This window comes from Rhagoletis zephyria, unplaced genomic scaffold (assembly GCF_001687245.7).
Source record: "Rhagoletis zephyria isolate East Lansing unplaced genomic scaffold, Rhagoletis_zephyria_1.1 Rzeph_scaffold_09875, whole genome shotgun sequence".
Classification (NCBI taxonomy): Eukaryota; Metazoa; Arthropoda; class Insecta; order Diptera; family Tephritidae; genus Rhagoletis; species Rhagoletis zephyria.
The window spans coordinates 6787-22702 of record NW_016166953.1 but is presented as its reverse complement, the minus strand read 5'-3'; the positions used below and the strand labels follow the sequence as shown (position 1 = coordinate 22702).

Sequence of the window (15916 nt, the reverse complement as noted above, 5' to 3'; positions counted from 1 at the left end):
AAGTTATAATACCCTTGTGCACAAGTGCGCTCGGGTATAAAAATATGCGGCCGCACATTCGGAGATACCCATTTATTATATGGAAAAAATTACAAGCTTAAATTTTTTATAGACGCTTCAAAGGACCTACAGTTCGCCAATTCATCAGCCAATTCGTTGCTTTGAACACAAAGTTCTGTGCCATTTCATTTTTCAACGAAGCTCAGCCTCGTTCTTGAAGAAGTTCGAGCGGCTTGCAAGGCCTTCACAGAACATTTTTAATGAGTTCCCCAGGAGAGTATCTTGATCTTTCCATTTTTCTCTTGTAGGAAAGCTAGCGACACAGGTATTACTAAGGTTATGATTTCTGGCAAACGTCAGATCTTCATGCGTGGATGTCTAAGGGTATTTCCATTTACCAAAAGAATGCAGTCTACACATCAAAATCACTTCATAAGTCACTTAATCCAGTTATAAGAAATCCAACAAGGCATTAAGAACTGCTCCTGACATTGTACTCATGCTTGTACGCTAACTCGTTTGTAGTTCGTTTAGCTTAGAAACTTTGGTTTTGACTGTGGTAGAGCCGAATATTTGACTATAGGTCTGACTAAAGCTACATAGCCAGTCTCATGCACAAAGTCTTATTAGAGGTTCTCCGACACTGGCTTTCAACGTTCGATTTACCTTCAGCTCGACGTGAGTTTCTCATGACAGCTTCCCAACCAGACCTACCACAAGATAGTTCACTTCTGCGGAAAGACTTATTTTAAGGTTTACCTCTCTAACCATGGGAAGGTTGTTGACATTTCAAGTTTTCGTTTAGGCGTAAAAAAAAATATCGTATTTGAGTTGGAGTTGTCAGCAAGACCCAGCACAGTTCACCACACATCAGTCTTACTCAAACTCTCGGTATCTTCAGACACATCTCCCTGAGAGATTTCCCTGACACTAGTGCACAAACATAAGCCACATTAATCGGAAATCTATCACCAAAGATCAACAACTTTTGTCATGGTTCAAATATCATTTGCCTCAGCCACAATCAACCGTCTTTTGGTTAAGTTGAATTTTAGAAACCTTACATTTGTTTCTTTCACTACATGCCGTATAAATAATCAAAATCAAAACTCCTGTTAGAGTCCAGTTAACCTCACATAGCATCTTCACATACAGGTCATCCAAACATGTTGACTCAGTCGTCAAGCACCACACGTGTTGCTATGTATCAGACTCTTTCCGTATTACTGCCCTTGTCATGCCTCTGCTTATTTTAGGTGTTATCCTGCTTTCCGAGAAATATATGTATATATAAGTGTTATGTTTAAGACAGTATTGTAAGTGTGCAGCACTGTGACATTTCAAGCTTTAACATTTATGACGCTGCTCGGTTTACTCCACCAGTATGCACAAATTAGCAATTTAAATTAGTGCAGTCAATTTTCCAAATCTCAAATTTAGTAACAAGGGCAATCCCTATTAATTATACATGCATATGTACAACATACCTATATATTTTTGAGCACACCTAAATGCTCAATCGATTTGCAACAAACAGCTACCAATTTCGCTTAATCACATTGTTCAAATTATTGCACTCAATAATTGCCGCCTACTGCTGTAAATAATAGTTGTTATATACATATATGTATATAAGAGTAAATACATCTTGTCCATACTTAAGTATATATATATACATATGTATGTATGTAGATGCATTATTATATTTACTTGTCTCCTTGTCGTTGAGAAATTAAATGGTGATGACTAACTGTCTGCTGCCTCGTAATTGTTTAAGNGAAATTAAATGGTGATGACTAACTGTCTGCTGCCTCGTAATTGTTTAAGTAAATCTATGTAACTTAAGGTATTTGCGAAAAGAATGCATTTTTTTTTTAATTTGTGAAAACCAGGGAATCCGATATTTTTAGCTGACTTGAATGCTAAAAATAGAGTTGTCTCTAAGCATGCTTTTGATGAAAATTTGCTATGTCATTTCGGATTAATGGATGTCATTANCATATGTACAACATACCTATATATTTTTGAGCACACCTAAATGCTCAATCGATTTGCAACAAACAGCTACCAATTTCGCTTAATCACATTGTTCAAATTATTGCACTCAATAATTGCCGCCTACTGCTGTAAATAATAGTTGTTATATACATACATACATATATGTACATATATGCTCGTAAATACATATTGTCAATACTTAAGTATATATATACATATGTATGTATACTTACTTGTCTCTTTGTCGTTGAGAAATTAAATGGTGATGACTAACTGTCTGCTGCCTCGTAATTGTTTAAGTAAATCTATGTAACTTAAGGTATTTGCGAAAAGAATGCATTTTTTTTTTAATTTGTGAAAACCAGGGAATCCGATATTTTTAGCTGACTTGAATGCTAAAAATAGAGTTGTCTCTAAGCATGCTTTTGATGAAAATTTGCTATGTCATTTCGGATTAAAATATGTTTAGAATTTGTAATTGGTAACAGAAGCGAGTATTAAGATGCATAGATGATAAGTTTGTAGATTAATGCGGCAAATATTTATACAAGAGACACTCATTCATACATATCGCACACCGTCTTCAAAAGAGTCACAACTCAAAATAAGACGTTTGTCAGAAAATGCGAAAAACTATTTCTTAGCACATGGTAATCATATGGGCAAGGGCGACTTTACCTTAGGTTTTTTTAACAAATTATAACAAAAATTTGCTCCAGCTTTTGCTGAAATAAAAGTTCTGTATGCATTTTTAGCGCATATTCTCAAAAATGCCAAATTTTGAGTTGTGTCTCTTTTGAAGACGGTGTGCGATATGTATGTGTGTGTTTTATGTCCTTTTCCTTCTAAAAGAATATAAAGCGATAATGGCTTGATTGACACTTTGGAGAGGTAGGCGGGGGCTATCGTCAAACTTTCGTTATGCTCAAGGCTAACCTACCTTAACCTCAACAAAATTTCGAGTCCTTCCCTCCAAAAATAATTTTAAAGCTTTGAAAAATCTTTATTTGTCACCGAGAAGTTGTCTGTTGAATTTTTAAAGTTTTATACAATACTCCTCATTTTCAGAATATCAACGAATTTTCTAAACTCAGTAAATTCAACAGACGACTTCTCGGTTCATTATTTCAAATAGCCTTTCCACGATTTAGATGTATAGAAGGAAAACCACTTGCGGACATATTTCTCATGACAAAAAAAAAAGAACTTAGAAGCCATTAAAAATATTTCAGTGACAAGTAAATATATAACTCCGAAATGGTAGCTCGTACTGGTGCATATTTTTCCATTTTTTTTTTACTTATGTGCATACTTAGCTCTATCGGCTACATACCAAAAGCAATCTTTCAAAACACAACGATGCTTACCAATGGCTAATGGGTAGCACTGATTGCATGTGATGATAGGGCAAATACTTAAAAACGCGTACTTAACTTGCGTCAGTTTATGATTGAGCATAAAGTTGTGCATACAAAATATGTACATACAGTATTGGCCAATACAATAGCACCCCCATTTCAAAGTGATATTGTTTGCCACTCATGTTTATTTATTTATTTTTAAGAATTTTCAATTAAAATACAGTTAATTCTCTCACAAAACTCACATAAACTCAAGTTTAAAACTTTTTAAAAGACCGCAAAAAAGTGCAACAAATTTTCACCCAAATTTCAAACTTTTTTCTCAGAAGCGGTAGAATTTTTTTGAATACACAGTTTTATAGCCCATTCAATTTTAGTGCAATAATGTGCAAGTTTCAAGTGGCTAAAAATTACCGTTGATTTTTTAGAATTTTTTTCGCCGAGGATGTTACGGGTTTCTGCCATATAAAAATAAATTGTGTTTAGTCGTTATATGGAAGCAAATGAGACAAAAAAAATTCTAAAAAATCAACGGTAATCATTAGCGACTTGAAACTTCCACATTATTGGACAAAATTGAATGCGCTATAAAACTGTGTACTCAAAAAATTCTAGAGCTTCTGAGAAAAAAGTTTGAAATGTAATGGAAAGTTTGTTGCATTTTTTTTGCGGTCTTTTAAAAAGTTTAAAACATTGGTTTATATGGGTTTTGTTAGAGAATGAACTGTATTTTAATTGAAAACTCTTAAAAACAAATAATTAAACATAAGTGGCAAACAATATCGCTTTGAAAGGGGGGTGCAATAGATATGTCCAATACTGTATGTGCAATGGGCTTTAAAATGAAGATCGCCTTAAAATAACATAAACAACATGTCAGTTGGGATGAGGAGTAAGAGCGAGTGGGGCAAAGAAGCAGCAGGGTGTGTGCGATATTTGCACTGCTACCAAAAACAAACGCAGGCTTTTAGAATTAGAAGTGCACGCTTAGAAAATGTCCACAAAAAAACAAAACACTCCTCTTCACTTCAGCTAACTTCAGTTAGAAGTCATTCAAATGCACAGTGAGCGGTCGTGTCGGGCCGGGCAATGACGGCTGGCTGGCACTGTCATCACGCATGCGCACGTGACGGCTTGACTTGCGACACACCGGGCATCATTTCGCAAGTTAATAGACACTCTAAAAAGCTACAGCCCTTTCGTTACGCAGGGCTATCGTTGACTAGTACATGCAAAGGTATATACTTGCATATCAGAGCCACTATCAGAAATGCCAATGCATATCTCAAGCATGTATAAAATGGTGTTTTCCTGCGGCTAGTGACGTGCACATAAATTACTTACGACATTTGTGTGTGCTGTTTGTTCTTTATTTTATTACTAAATATATATATATATATATTTTTTTTTTCTGTTTATTCGCTTTATGATCAGGGCTTAGGGCATTGTATGCATATTGTTGTTGATTTAGACACAATATGTGGTGACTATTTGGCATGTTGAGCAATGCCTTCAGCATAATTCATTTGAAATAGTCACTATCGACGGCATAACGATGATTCATGTGACGGCGGGGCCAAAGACACTAGCTATAGTAGACCTTCAACAAACAGAAATAGCAAAAATATGTACATTGTGAAATAGAAAAGGGGAAAACAAAGGCATCACACAGCGCCTAAGAATGTGAATTTTAGTGTTTTTCAAACTACTTATGTATGTAGAATCAACGTCAGTAGTTGGTCTGTTTTTTTATTTCTTGTTTTTGGTTTTTCTTCTTTGACTTGCACACATTTCGCATGCTATTTGTCAGACCTGTTTCTGCAGCCGCAAATGACTATCGAAAGCTGTTGAAATTGATGGAATTCAAATTAAAATCGAATATTTGGAAATAAACGAAAAAATTAACAATCAGTCGAAGCCAAACGAAAGACTGTGGGTACGAACTTGCTGCTGTGGTACTCGCACTGATGTTAGCGCTGCATTGCGCTACACAGTGTGTGGAGAAAACTGTGAAAGGCATTTTTACACCAGCAGAATGCATATAAAACGCGCAAAATATTTTTTAAATATTTTAATATGCCTTGCGCATAGTAGGCGTGGTGGTACGACTTCCTTAAAGATATGAAGCATTAAAATTTTATCTGGGAAAAGGGGAAGATAAAAAGAAAAGTGTGTAATTGAAAAGCAATATATTGTCTAATATATTAGGGGTATTCTCGGAGTCTTGCAAAGCCCTTGCGCCCTTGGGACAGCTTCAAAATCCGTGCGACGTCCAAGACTGTGATAATACCCTTATTTAGTTTTCTTTTTCGATACTTATTTTTATACTCTTCATCTACATTTCTTAGTTTCTTCGTCGTTTTCACTGCCATCTTCATATTCATATCTTTTCTCATCTTCAACTTCCTCTTTAATCTTTACCTTCATTTTCATCTCCATCCTCACCCCCATCTCAGTTTTTCAATTTTTTTTATCTTCATCTATTTCTTCACCTTCATATTCTCCTTAACATAAGCCCTATTCTTTATCGCAATCTTATACTTAATCTTAATCTTAATATTATTCTTAAGTTCAATCTATATTACTCTCAATCTAAATCTTGATCTTAACCTTAATCTTAATCTTAATCTTAATCTTAACCCTAATCTTAACATAAATCTTAACCTTAATCCCAATTTTAATTTTAATCTTAACTTCAATCTTAGTCTTCACCTTGATCAAGGTAAACTTGGAAAAGTCGTATAGGCTCAGTTCCGTTATCTCTGGCAAAGCTTCTGAAAAGGTGAGATTCCAAAAGCTCGAGTCTTGGAAGCTCAAAAAAAAACAAAAAAAAAGGCAAATAAATTCCTTCATCATTAGCTCTCAGCAATTAGCGCTCTAACTTTACACAAAGGACCAAAGTCCGCGGCCTAAATGAGCCCCTTAACAAGGGGCAGTTATAACACAAATGAAGGCATCTACAATTTTGCGTCGCCTACAAATGACAAGTGGTTCCCATGATAAGCGTTTTCAACGCACTCGGTGATTTGCCATTGCCTGCCGAGGGAGATGTTTCTCCGACCAGGAATTAAACCCAGTTCCTACCACTCCGTACGCATCACTCAGCTACGGCGGCCGCCAAATCTTCATTTTACATACAACGCAAATAAGTTTTAAAATATATTTATCGCATTTCTATCGTATCTCATCCTGTTACAGTTATAGTAAATTGCGCATAAAATTAGATCACTGTGGAAATTCCATAACACTTCCTACTTAAATTATCCAGTATAGAACAAATGCTGCTTTTGTTGTTAACATACATACATATGCACGTAAGTATGTATAGTTGTGAACCAGAAAATCCAAAACAACTGGAGTTTTCCAAACATTAACACAATCGCAACAATGTTCTAAATATGCAATAAATCGAGTAATGGGATAATTAAACAAAATACAATTGTTCGTAAAAAATATGATATGTATAAACAATTGTGAGCTTTAACACATTCACATGCTAGTGTCGATGTAAGCGGTTTTGGTTTTTTCTCCAACTGCTGATAAAACTCGGCACCTGTCACTGTTGCTGCTAATAAATTTTTTATTCAAAGTGTAAACGTCATAAATCGATTTGGAATTTTCACGCGAGAGAAACACAATTTGCCTCATTGTGTTAAATATTTGCGTCTGTCTGTCTGTCTGTCTGTCTGTCTGTCTCTTAGGTCAGATAGTCATGAAGTGTGCTATTTTTAGAAAATTGGAATTCATTAATTTGCCTGCACAATTGACAAGTTCAAATGATTTTATAGGCATGTGTGTGTGTGTGTGTGTGTGTTTTCTTCTTTGTTGCTTACTATGTACTTTATTTTACTTGTTGTTATTCTTTTTTTCTTGTTTTTTCCCCAGCAAGCTTTGTTACAAAAATATTGTTACAGCTAGAGTTCATGGCATATCTTATCTGCCCACAATCACCAGCACTTGGATTACGATTGCCAGCTGCCAGTGGCGGTTGACGTGTTGTTGTAAAGCCCCATTGTAAGCGTAGTGTTTTCCAAGCTTGGGTTATTCTACATTCCCCAGATGTGTGTTGTTGTTTTATTTCTTGCTTTATGTTTATTTTTTTTTTTGTTAGTTGTAGTCTGTTGTCAGCACAACTCAATAAAAAATGTAATAACTTCGTGACTAGTTAGCATTTATGTACATATTTATGTCTGCATTTTATTACATACACACATGTGTGGGTAACTAAATACGCGCATATGAGCTTCAAACAATATTTGAATAAAATTGCCAGCGCCGAAAGCACATACATATGTACATGCATACATACATACATATGTATGTGTGCAAGTGCTTAGAACTTAACAGCAACACTTAACTTTTCTGTCTCTACTCTGCGCTTATTCTCAAACTGGCTTTGCATTGGAAAACCCCAAAAACAGTTTACAAATCAGCCAGTGGCTACAATATTAGCACTCGCACAGTGTAAGAGTTGCGCTTACAAAGAGGTAAATACAAAAATGTTCTGTTAAGTTAACTTTAAGCTTTCTTGTGTGAAAACATGGTATACAAATATTTGGTATATATAAATACATATATATGAATTGACGCTCATGAGAATGCACATTTACTCTCAACGTAAAATAAATATCCATTCTCATGACTAATTAGATGGAAAAAAATTTGAGTGAATTTTTATTCTCAAGAGAATTATTCTCACCTTTTACTAGAACCTTCGAATTTAAGGAATATGCCCTAATTGGTTTTCAAGGCAATGAAGAAACCTTCGATAATGTTCGAAAGGATGCATTAAAATGAACATTCCTAGTTACTGGCATTCGGCGGCTCCTTGCTTGAGAGCAAAATAATCAAGGCCCAGGATTCACACTCCCAAGTCAGGCATGCAATTTAACCCTTCCTTTGGCTCTAGCTGGCATGTAAATGTTGTTCTGAGCTCACTTAAACCAAAAGTAATAAAGCTAGTCGTCTTTTCCGGCAACTTTGCCTTACTTATCTCCGACAAGTTCATGCCAACCATAATTGAGCTAATAGAAAAAGCACCAGCAACATCACTAAGTAGGCCAACCATTAATCCTTTCCAAACAAAATTAGTCTTTCAGTCCTCCTCTGCCGAGATCAAAAGTAGCTACATGAATCTCTTCTCCAAATCAAAATATGTAGATATAATTTTGCACTCCAAACATAGAAGGAGAGAGTTAAGAAGTGTTTATCGGCTTAACGTACCTCAGAAAGGACTCTCCGAAAAGAATGGCTATATCATCAGTCCGATTGCAGCCTGTGGAATCCTAGTCTAGTAGAAAAATCAAGATAAATGCTCACAAGTCTTGGCATATCGAGAGCGAACAAAACATTTCGCTGTCCAATAAAGAAGAAGAAGACTTAAGAAAAATATCACAGAAACAAAATTAATACTATTCTGGTCTACTTTCTCTTTAAAGCGCCACCATTTACTCAGACTTCTACAAGTTAGTTAAAGATATTATATGCCAAAGCCTGGGGTTTTTGGATGATGTACCTATGTGCATTAAAGAAATTTTGAAAACCGCGCACTGTGCGGCGTGTTCGATACGCTTCTCAGGCTGCCAATGAGCGAGAAAAAAAAATTGCATAAATAAATTATTTTTATAAATACATAAAAAAAGACACATATGTTCATATGTGTAGTACAACAGGCGCTGTATATTTTTATATACACAAACAAATCAGAATAGAATAAAAAAAATGTGCTAGCAATAACAACTATTTAGACTCAGCGCGGCTTTGCACCTAAGCTTGATCAGTAGTTGAGCGCTTTTTATCGAGTCTCTTATGAGCGTAGCCGAAAGAACGCCTCAAATCAGCTAAAGCTTTAATATGCTGAAAGTCGAAGACTAGTTGAATATGATTTAGAATTTAAGCTGTCTGAGGCTTGTCTATATTTGTCTTTTGCAGGGGAATTCTAAAAATATACAGGTACACGAAAAACAAACATCGCTTAGTTGAAGTGACAGCTGGCCGCTGAGAGTCGGTACTGAAGCTTAATACCGCCGCATCAAAGCGCGCTAACTGCGCCCTTTTGACCAACTATACTCAATTTTATTGTAACGCTTTTTTCGCTGTTTTTTTTTTGTCGTATTCATTCAAACGGGGTTGTCGTGATTGCGTGCGCTCTCCAAGGTGTCATTCATTAAGCGGGGGTGCTTGCGCTAGCCTATGGCAGCCACTAGCCTATGACGGGCTTTCACAGTTTAGCAAATATTATAATGCTTGGGGTTTTTCTCTTAGTCGCCCTATGTACCGCAGACAATGCCGCGCGCGCCCGCCCGCTCTAACGTCACACCCGTACAATCCAGCGTGCAAACACCTCCGCTTGCAGGTGAGACAAGCCATCGATCGCATTGGCGTTTAGCGGCACGCTAACATTATTTAGCTGTGTCATGGAAGCTGGAGCGACTAGTTTTAGAATGACGCGCTTTGTTGGCGGTGTATTCGGCGGAATTCACTCCGCCAGCGGCCAGACTGCTTGATTGATCTGATTTCGATGGAAGCGTACGCGGAAGTCAAGGCTGTGAATGTGATACAAGTAGATCAAATAGGCTAAAAATAACTACAATTTTGAAGTTTCAAAAGCATTTTCCTTTCAATACAATACAGAACTAGTGCAAATATAAAAGTGAGTGATTATTTGAAGAGTGAGCTAGGAAAAAATATAGATATTTGTGTAACAAACGCATTATCAATGTAGTCATAAGTGTATAGAAGTTGAAGACCATAAAAAGATTATCTTACGCTTAAATTGTAAAAATTTATAACTCTTTCCCATATGTCTCATTCCAGTTAGCTCAAGCAAATTGCTTCTCTTCACCTAAAACTCTGCCGCAGTTGCAGCTGACAACTGTGACAAACCCATCAACGCCGATGCAATCCTCTGCGCAGCTGTTGCCTTCACTTAAGGTGGAACAAGCAATTCCCGCAAACACATTTCTCGAGCCATCTCCCTCGTCGTCTGCGTCATCTTCCTTCGGTGATCCTTTTGCCGCCTACGCCAACAATTTCGATCTATCACTACTACCTCAAGATTGCGTTTCGACAACTGGCCATATACCCACCATTGTATATCAATTTGCTTGCAGTACGCCAACGACACCGACATCGCCACCAACAACAACTACAACATCAACAACAGCGCCACCTGCTACAACAGCTACCAACTCCTTATTAACGCCGCCCCAAATAAAAATCGAACAAGGTTGGTCATTCGGTTCCTCTATCTCCCTACCGGAGGAGATCAAACGGGAGCCACAACAACAACAGCAACAACAACCGATGCTAAATTCACCCAATCAGCTAATACCACCACCTCCATATCCACACATTTATCCGTCACCTCAATCGAGCCCCGCTCAGTCGGAATACGGTTTTCCACAAGCACAATTTGCCAGCTGCTACGAGTCGTTAAGCTCAACGCGTTCATCGCTGCAGCCCGCTTCGCCGTATCCTTCGTTAGATGCGTGCAATATTAAACAAGAATTGCATATTCTGCCACCATCGCCGCCAGAGTCCAATTGCGAAGCACCATCACCGCATTCTTCGTGGGTCGATATCAAATCGGAGCCCATCGATGCTGATGTTGAGACCTTGATTGACTTGAATATGTTGCTCGATAAAAAGGAATTCACTAGCGTAGCTTGCAGCGATTACAAGCACAGCAACAACGCGTGCGCAGTGAAACAAACGGAAATGTCTGTGGAGCAACAACAGCAGCAGCAACAACAACAAAACAATCAACAAAGTCAAGATCAACAAATGCTCCGTGAGTTCTTTGAAGATAACCGATTTCGAATGGGTTTTGGCAGCATGGACGAAGTTAGCGGCAATATCGAACAAGTTATCTCAATGGCTCTAGAGGATACGAAGAGCCAGGCAGTGGAGACCTGTGCCAAACTGCAGATATCTAAAGGTAAGTTAAGCTCCGTTTTACCACATAAGAACTGATCGGTAAACAGTTTGTGATTAACCAAATCTGGTTGATGTTTAGAAAAGAAAAGCGCGGAGGAGTCTTATTCGAATTATTTTTGATAAATTCCGATAAGATATTTATCGTTGTCTTTTTTACGGTGTGTGTAGTAAGGTACACAGCCACTTCCTTTCCTTTACGGCTACAACTTCTGTCTGATAAACGCTGCAGTGGGCCGGAATTCGTACGGATAATCCTAACCCCTCAGAGAAAACCTCATATCATAAAATTTAATTCCCCTCTTTTCCATGGTCCCTATGTCTTCCACTCTCTCTTGTCGGGATTTTCATCTTGAAGAGCCAGTCGAAGGTGGGTTCAGAGGCGGAGTAGTCGATTTCTTGAAAACAACTATACATACAGTGTGTGAAGTATAGACATGGCCAAATCGCCGACCCCTCCATAACGCCAGACTTTTTAGTCTGAGCGCCGAAGCGGCGGCCACGTTTTTCCTTACCAGATTTACAGCAGGTAAACTTGCTATCACCTCTAACGCCTTGTATGGGCTGGTCTTTAAACTGCCAGAGATGTATTGTATTGGGTAACTAGCCTTTTGAATTGATGTCCCTACTACCGAAGTGTAAAGCCAGGTGTCAGCCCACATTTGTTTCCAACCGCTTGCTTGCATGTGTATAAAGTAACATTGGTCTTCTTAACTTTGTCCTCTATATTAGCGTTCTACGTTGGCTTCCTATCTAATAAGATCCCTAATTACTTCAGTTTTATCGGGGTTCATTCCGAGTGCCCTACTCTCTGTCTATTAGGGGATTCGACATTCTTTGACAGTCGCTAATTTTACCCAAATGCTCTTTTGAAAGTATAGCTAGCTACCTAACCCCTCTCTACTCGACATTACTCTTCTCCCTAATTTTGAAGCCAAAGCTGATGCCTAAGTGTTCCGCTTCGAATTAAAGGTTCAATTTACTCCCCTTCAGTCTTCAGGGGTAAAATGTAAAGTATTTAACTCTTAGCCCATTTCGTTTTGCTCATTTAAAAAATTAACCCAGCTCCGATCCCATCAGCTCGTTAGTTTTTAGCAAGAATGGTTGGTTATAAGGTGCGACCGAAGGTACTTCAATATGTGTAAGCCTCACGAAAGCTGATCAAACTTACTATTGGAAAGGGTTGAGGTTATTCCACCTAATAAATACCCGCCAGACAGCTGTTAGACTACAGATTAGATATAATTACAAAAACCGAAAGTCTGTGCCTTTGCAAACATATGGAGCTCCTTTGACCGTCTGCCGATCCAGACTGCCTCAGAAGGACCCCACGATTGCGCATGTCCTAGTTTTTGCCCAATAAAACATCCTTAACTGATGTGAAGAACTCTTTGAAACCACTAAACTCTTATCGCCATTTTGAATAGCACACTCCAATATGCACTTACTCACTTGTTCGTTTTCTTTTAGATCCCTGCGACTGGTCGGTATCTCAAGTACATTCTTGGCTACGTTCTACAGTGGCACAATTCAAATTGCCCGAAATCGTGAATTTGGAGCAGAAATTTTCCGAAACTGGTTCAGCATTAATTTTGCTCAGCGAGGATGAATTCAAGCAAAGAGTGCCAGAGGTGAGTAACAAATGAATAAACAAAATAATTTAAATCGAAATGAGCAACTCGATGGAAAAAAGCTATTACACATGAGCATTTCTGGGTCCATCAAAGATTATAGCCAATTACAGACAAATTCATAGTAAATTTATATTATGCAAGACCATCTCGTTAGGCTAGTTGTGTACCTTAGTGGAGCACATGAAAATTAGTAACAGAAATAACTAGCATTTCTGCTATACAAATGCTGTACGTTGTACGGGTAATAGGTATTTGCCCCAAAAAATACAGTTAAAAGGGAGCTTACTAAACAGTGCGAGGGTGTCCGAGATGAATTGAGTGTATCGAATGAAAATCGGCCATCAATACAAGACTAAGAAATGAATGAGGCAGAGCGAGCATTTAGTTGGAAAAAAAAAAACAAATAAAAAAAAAGAAAGACTAGCTTGTTAAAGCGGCCACAAAAAAATTAAATACCAAATATATAAATTCCAAAGAGTTACAAAATCATAAAACCTAACTTAATAAATTTGTACAAAAATGGATAGAAAAACAAATTTACAAATAAGTATAAATAGGCATGCATGTTCAACAACAATAACAACAACAACAACAAAAATACAATGTAAACGAAGAGGGGACGCGAGAGAATTGCAGAAACAAGTTTCGTAACTGCGTTGACGTCATTTACTTCGTTGAGACATCTGCTGAAGGGGGGCGCGGATGATACGCCCGTCCAAACACACACAGACACACACACACACACCTCCGTATGCTTAAGCGCACGCTAGTGTATGCTCGCTCAAAAAAGCAGCAGCAACGACGCGCGGCTAAAAGCCATAATTAAGCCAAAAAAAACAACAACAAAAGTTAAATGGCAAGTTGCCGCAGCATACTAACTATTAGTAAGCTTTTAACGCACCTTAAAGCACATTGGACACTAACGAAGGGAGAGGTAGGCCGAATGTGTTAAATTTATTTTTGGACCAGCAAAATGGAAGTTGAAAAAGAAATGTTAACGAAGAGCTGAAGAAAATAAACATACATACTTGTAAAACAGATATGTAGCTAGGTGGAAGTGTGAGAGCGCGAGAGTTTGCGAAAAAGAGGCGAAAATGCTATGGAGAAAAAGTAAAATTGTTGCTGCCTCCAATATGTTTTTTGTTTGTATTTTTTTTATTATCTGTTCTATAAACGGGTATGCAAACGAAAGTAAATGAGTAGCACAAATTGTGTTATAAACAAGTGCAACTACAAACATTGCTGACATTTGAAGTAAAGAGTGTTGCCACATATTGCATTTTAGACACTGAGAAATGCTAATTCCTAGCAGTGAGTTCAATGAATGGAAAACGAATGTGAATTCGAGTACAATTACGAATAGAAATACGAATATGACAAAGAAACGATATGTACAAAGTTATCGGGCGAGGATAACGTTTAGTACTTGTCCCTAGCAAGATTCAAGTATACCTGATAGTTCTGCACCTGCTGCTCTATGAAAGCTACGCAGTTTACTTTAGTGTGACCAAACTATGGCAACTTATGTTAGAATTTATCGTGCAAATACAAAATGTAAGACCTTGATTTCATTACAAGAAAAAATCGCTTTCAGGCTTCTCAGTAAATTCCGAAAAGATCTACGTGGATAACACAGTTAAAGCTCCTTCCTCTTTTTTGTCTTTCACATTACGTCACAAGTCAGGATCCAAGAAGTCAAGGTTCTAATCTGAGTACGAAATTTTAAGACCTGCTTCCATATTGCAACCCACTCAGATAAATATCAATAATCTTATGATGAAGTAAAAATGTTGATATTTAAATTTAGGGATACAAAGCATTCGTTATTCCTTCGTTATTAAATTTGATGCAGGAGCGCTAAAGAAAAAACTTTCTCACTATAATAAGGTCAATAATCCTGCGTTGTATTTTAATTCATATTTTAGAAAAGTGGCCACACTTAATTGAACGCTAGACACCTATGTAGACTTGATTAAAAAAAAAGGTATTAAAAACTAAGAAATAGCATAGCCGAAAGAAAAACTACAGAGCGAAACCGGCAAAAGCGCCTACAAAAACAACAAAGACATACTTTCGACAGCAATGAAAACAATCGCGATAAAAACGACAACAACCGCATATCGGCTGCCAATCTTTCGGAAGTGCAGAAGAGGAAGAGCGCAACGCACAGTAGCTTCAGCAACAGCAACAGATTGACCGCGATCACGTCAAAGGCAAGCAAACAAGCACCAACCAACCAACCAACCAACCAGGCCAACCAGCCAGCCAGTTGAAGAAGAGCACGCGCGCAGAGTGACCAGAAGCAATGCAATCGATAAAAAAGCGAAACGAAAAAAATCAGTAACCGTGGTCATGGACGAAGGTGAAAAAGAATGCGAGTGTGAAGGTTGTTTAGTGAAATTGTAACTGCCGCTATCGTATCGTCCCCTGCACGTTGACGACCATCCAGGGGCATCAGGGGTGGCGACTCAAAGGCCGTTCGTTGTTGTTGCTTTGCTGTCATGAGCCAGCTGGAAAATTATTATGCGCCGAATTGTGATAATTTACCAAATCTTATGCGATGTGCATAACACACGAAAACCATCAACAACAATAACTCAGCGCCACAAAGTCCGAGATGGAGTCAGAGTCAGAGTCAGAGTGAGAGGAGACACAGACTCAGCGTGGTTGTGCGGTTAGTTGCTGAGCGGCAAATTGTAAACCACAGCGCTCCACTAAACCAATGCAAGCGATATCAGCAAAAACAAGAAAAAAAAAACCATTACACATCGCATGACGATGACGATGTGGAAATAAAGTAACTGAGCCAACGACCAGCAACGACATTGCAAGGTGAAAGTGAGCCGACTATGTCATTGTGGTTGTTGTATTGTTATTGTTATTGTTTTCAATTCGGCTACGCTATATATGTACATATGTACATTGTATTGCGTGTCTTTTGGAGGCTAAAGGCTCTGTTATGCATACTTGGCATTGCTTGAGAGTTGT

At 37.9% G+C, this 15916-nt stretch overlaps 1 protein-coding gene across 1 annotated transcript in view; it reads left to right on the top strand.

The window, feature by feature from the left end:
* The first annotated feature begins 10179 nt into the window (after positions 1–10179).
* Ets98B (DNA-binding protein Ets98B) overlaps positions 10180–15916 on the top strand; it is a 10913-nt gene continuing 5176 nt past the window's right edge. Inside the window, exons 1-2 of the mRNA XM_017632271.1 lie at positions 10180–11298; positions 12765–12925. Of these exons, the coding sequence (XP_017487760.1) occupies positions 10257–11298; positions 12765–12925 (1203 nt within the window). The 5' untranslated portion in view covers positions 10180–10256. The remainder of the gene's footprint in view (positions 11299–12764; positions 12926–15916) is intronic.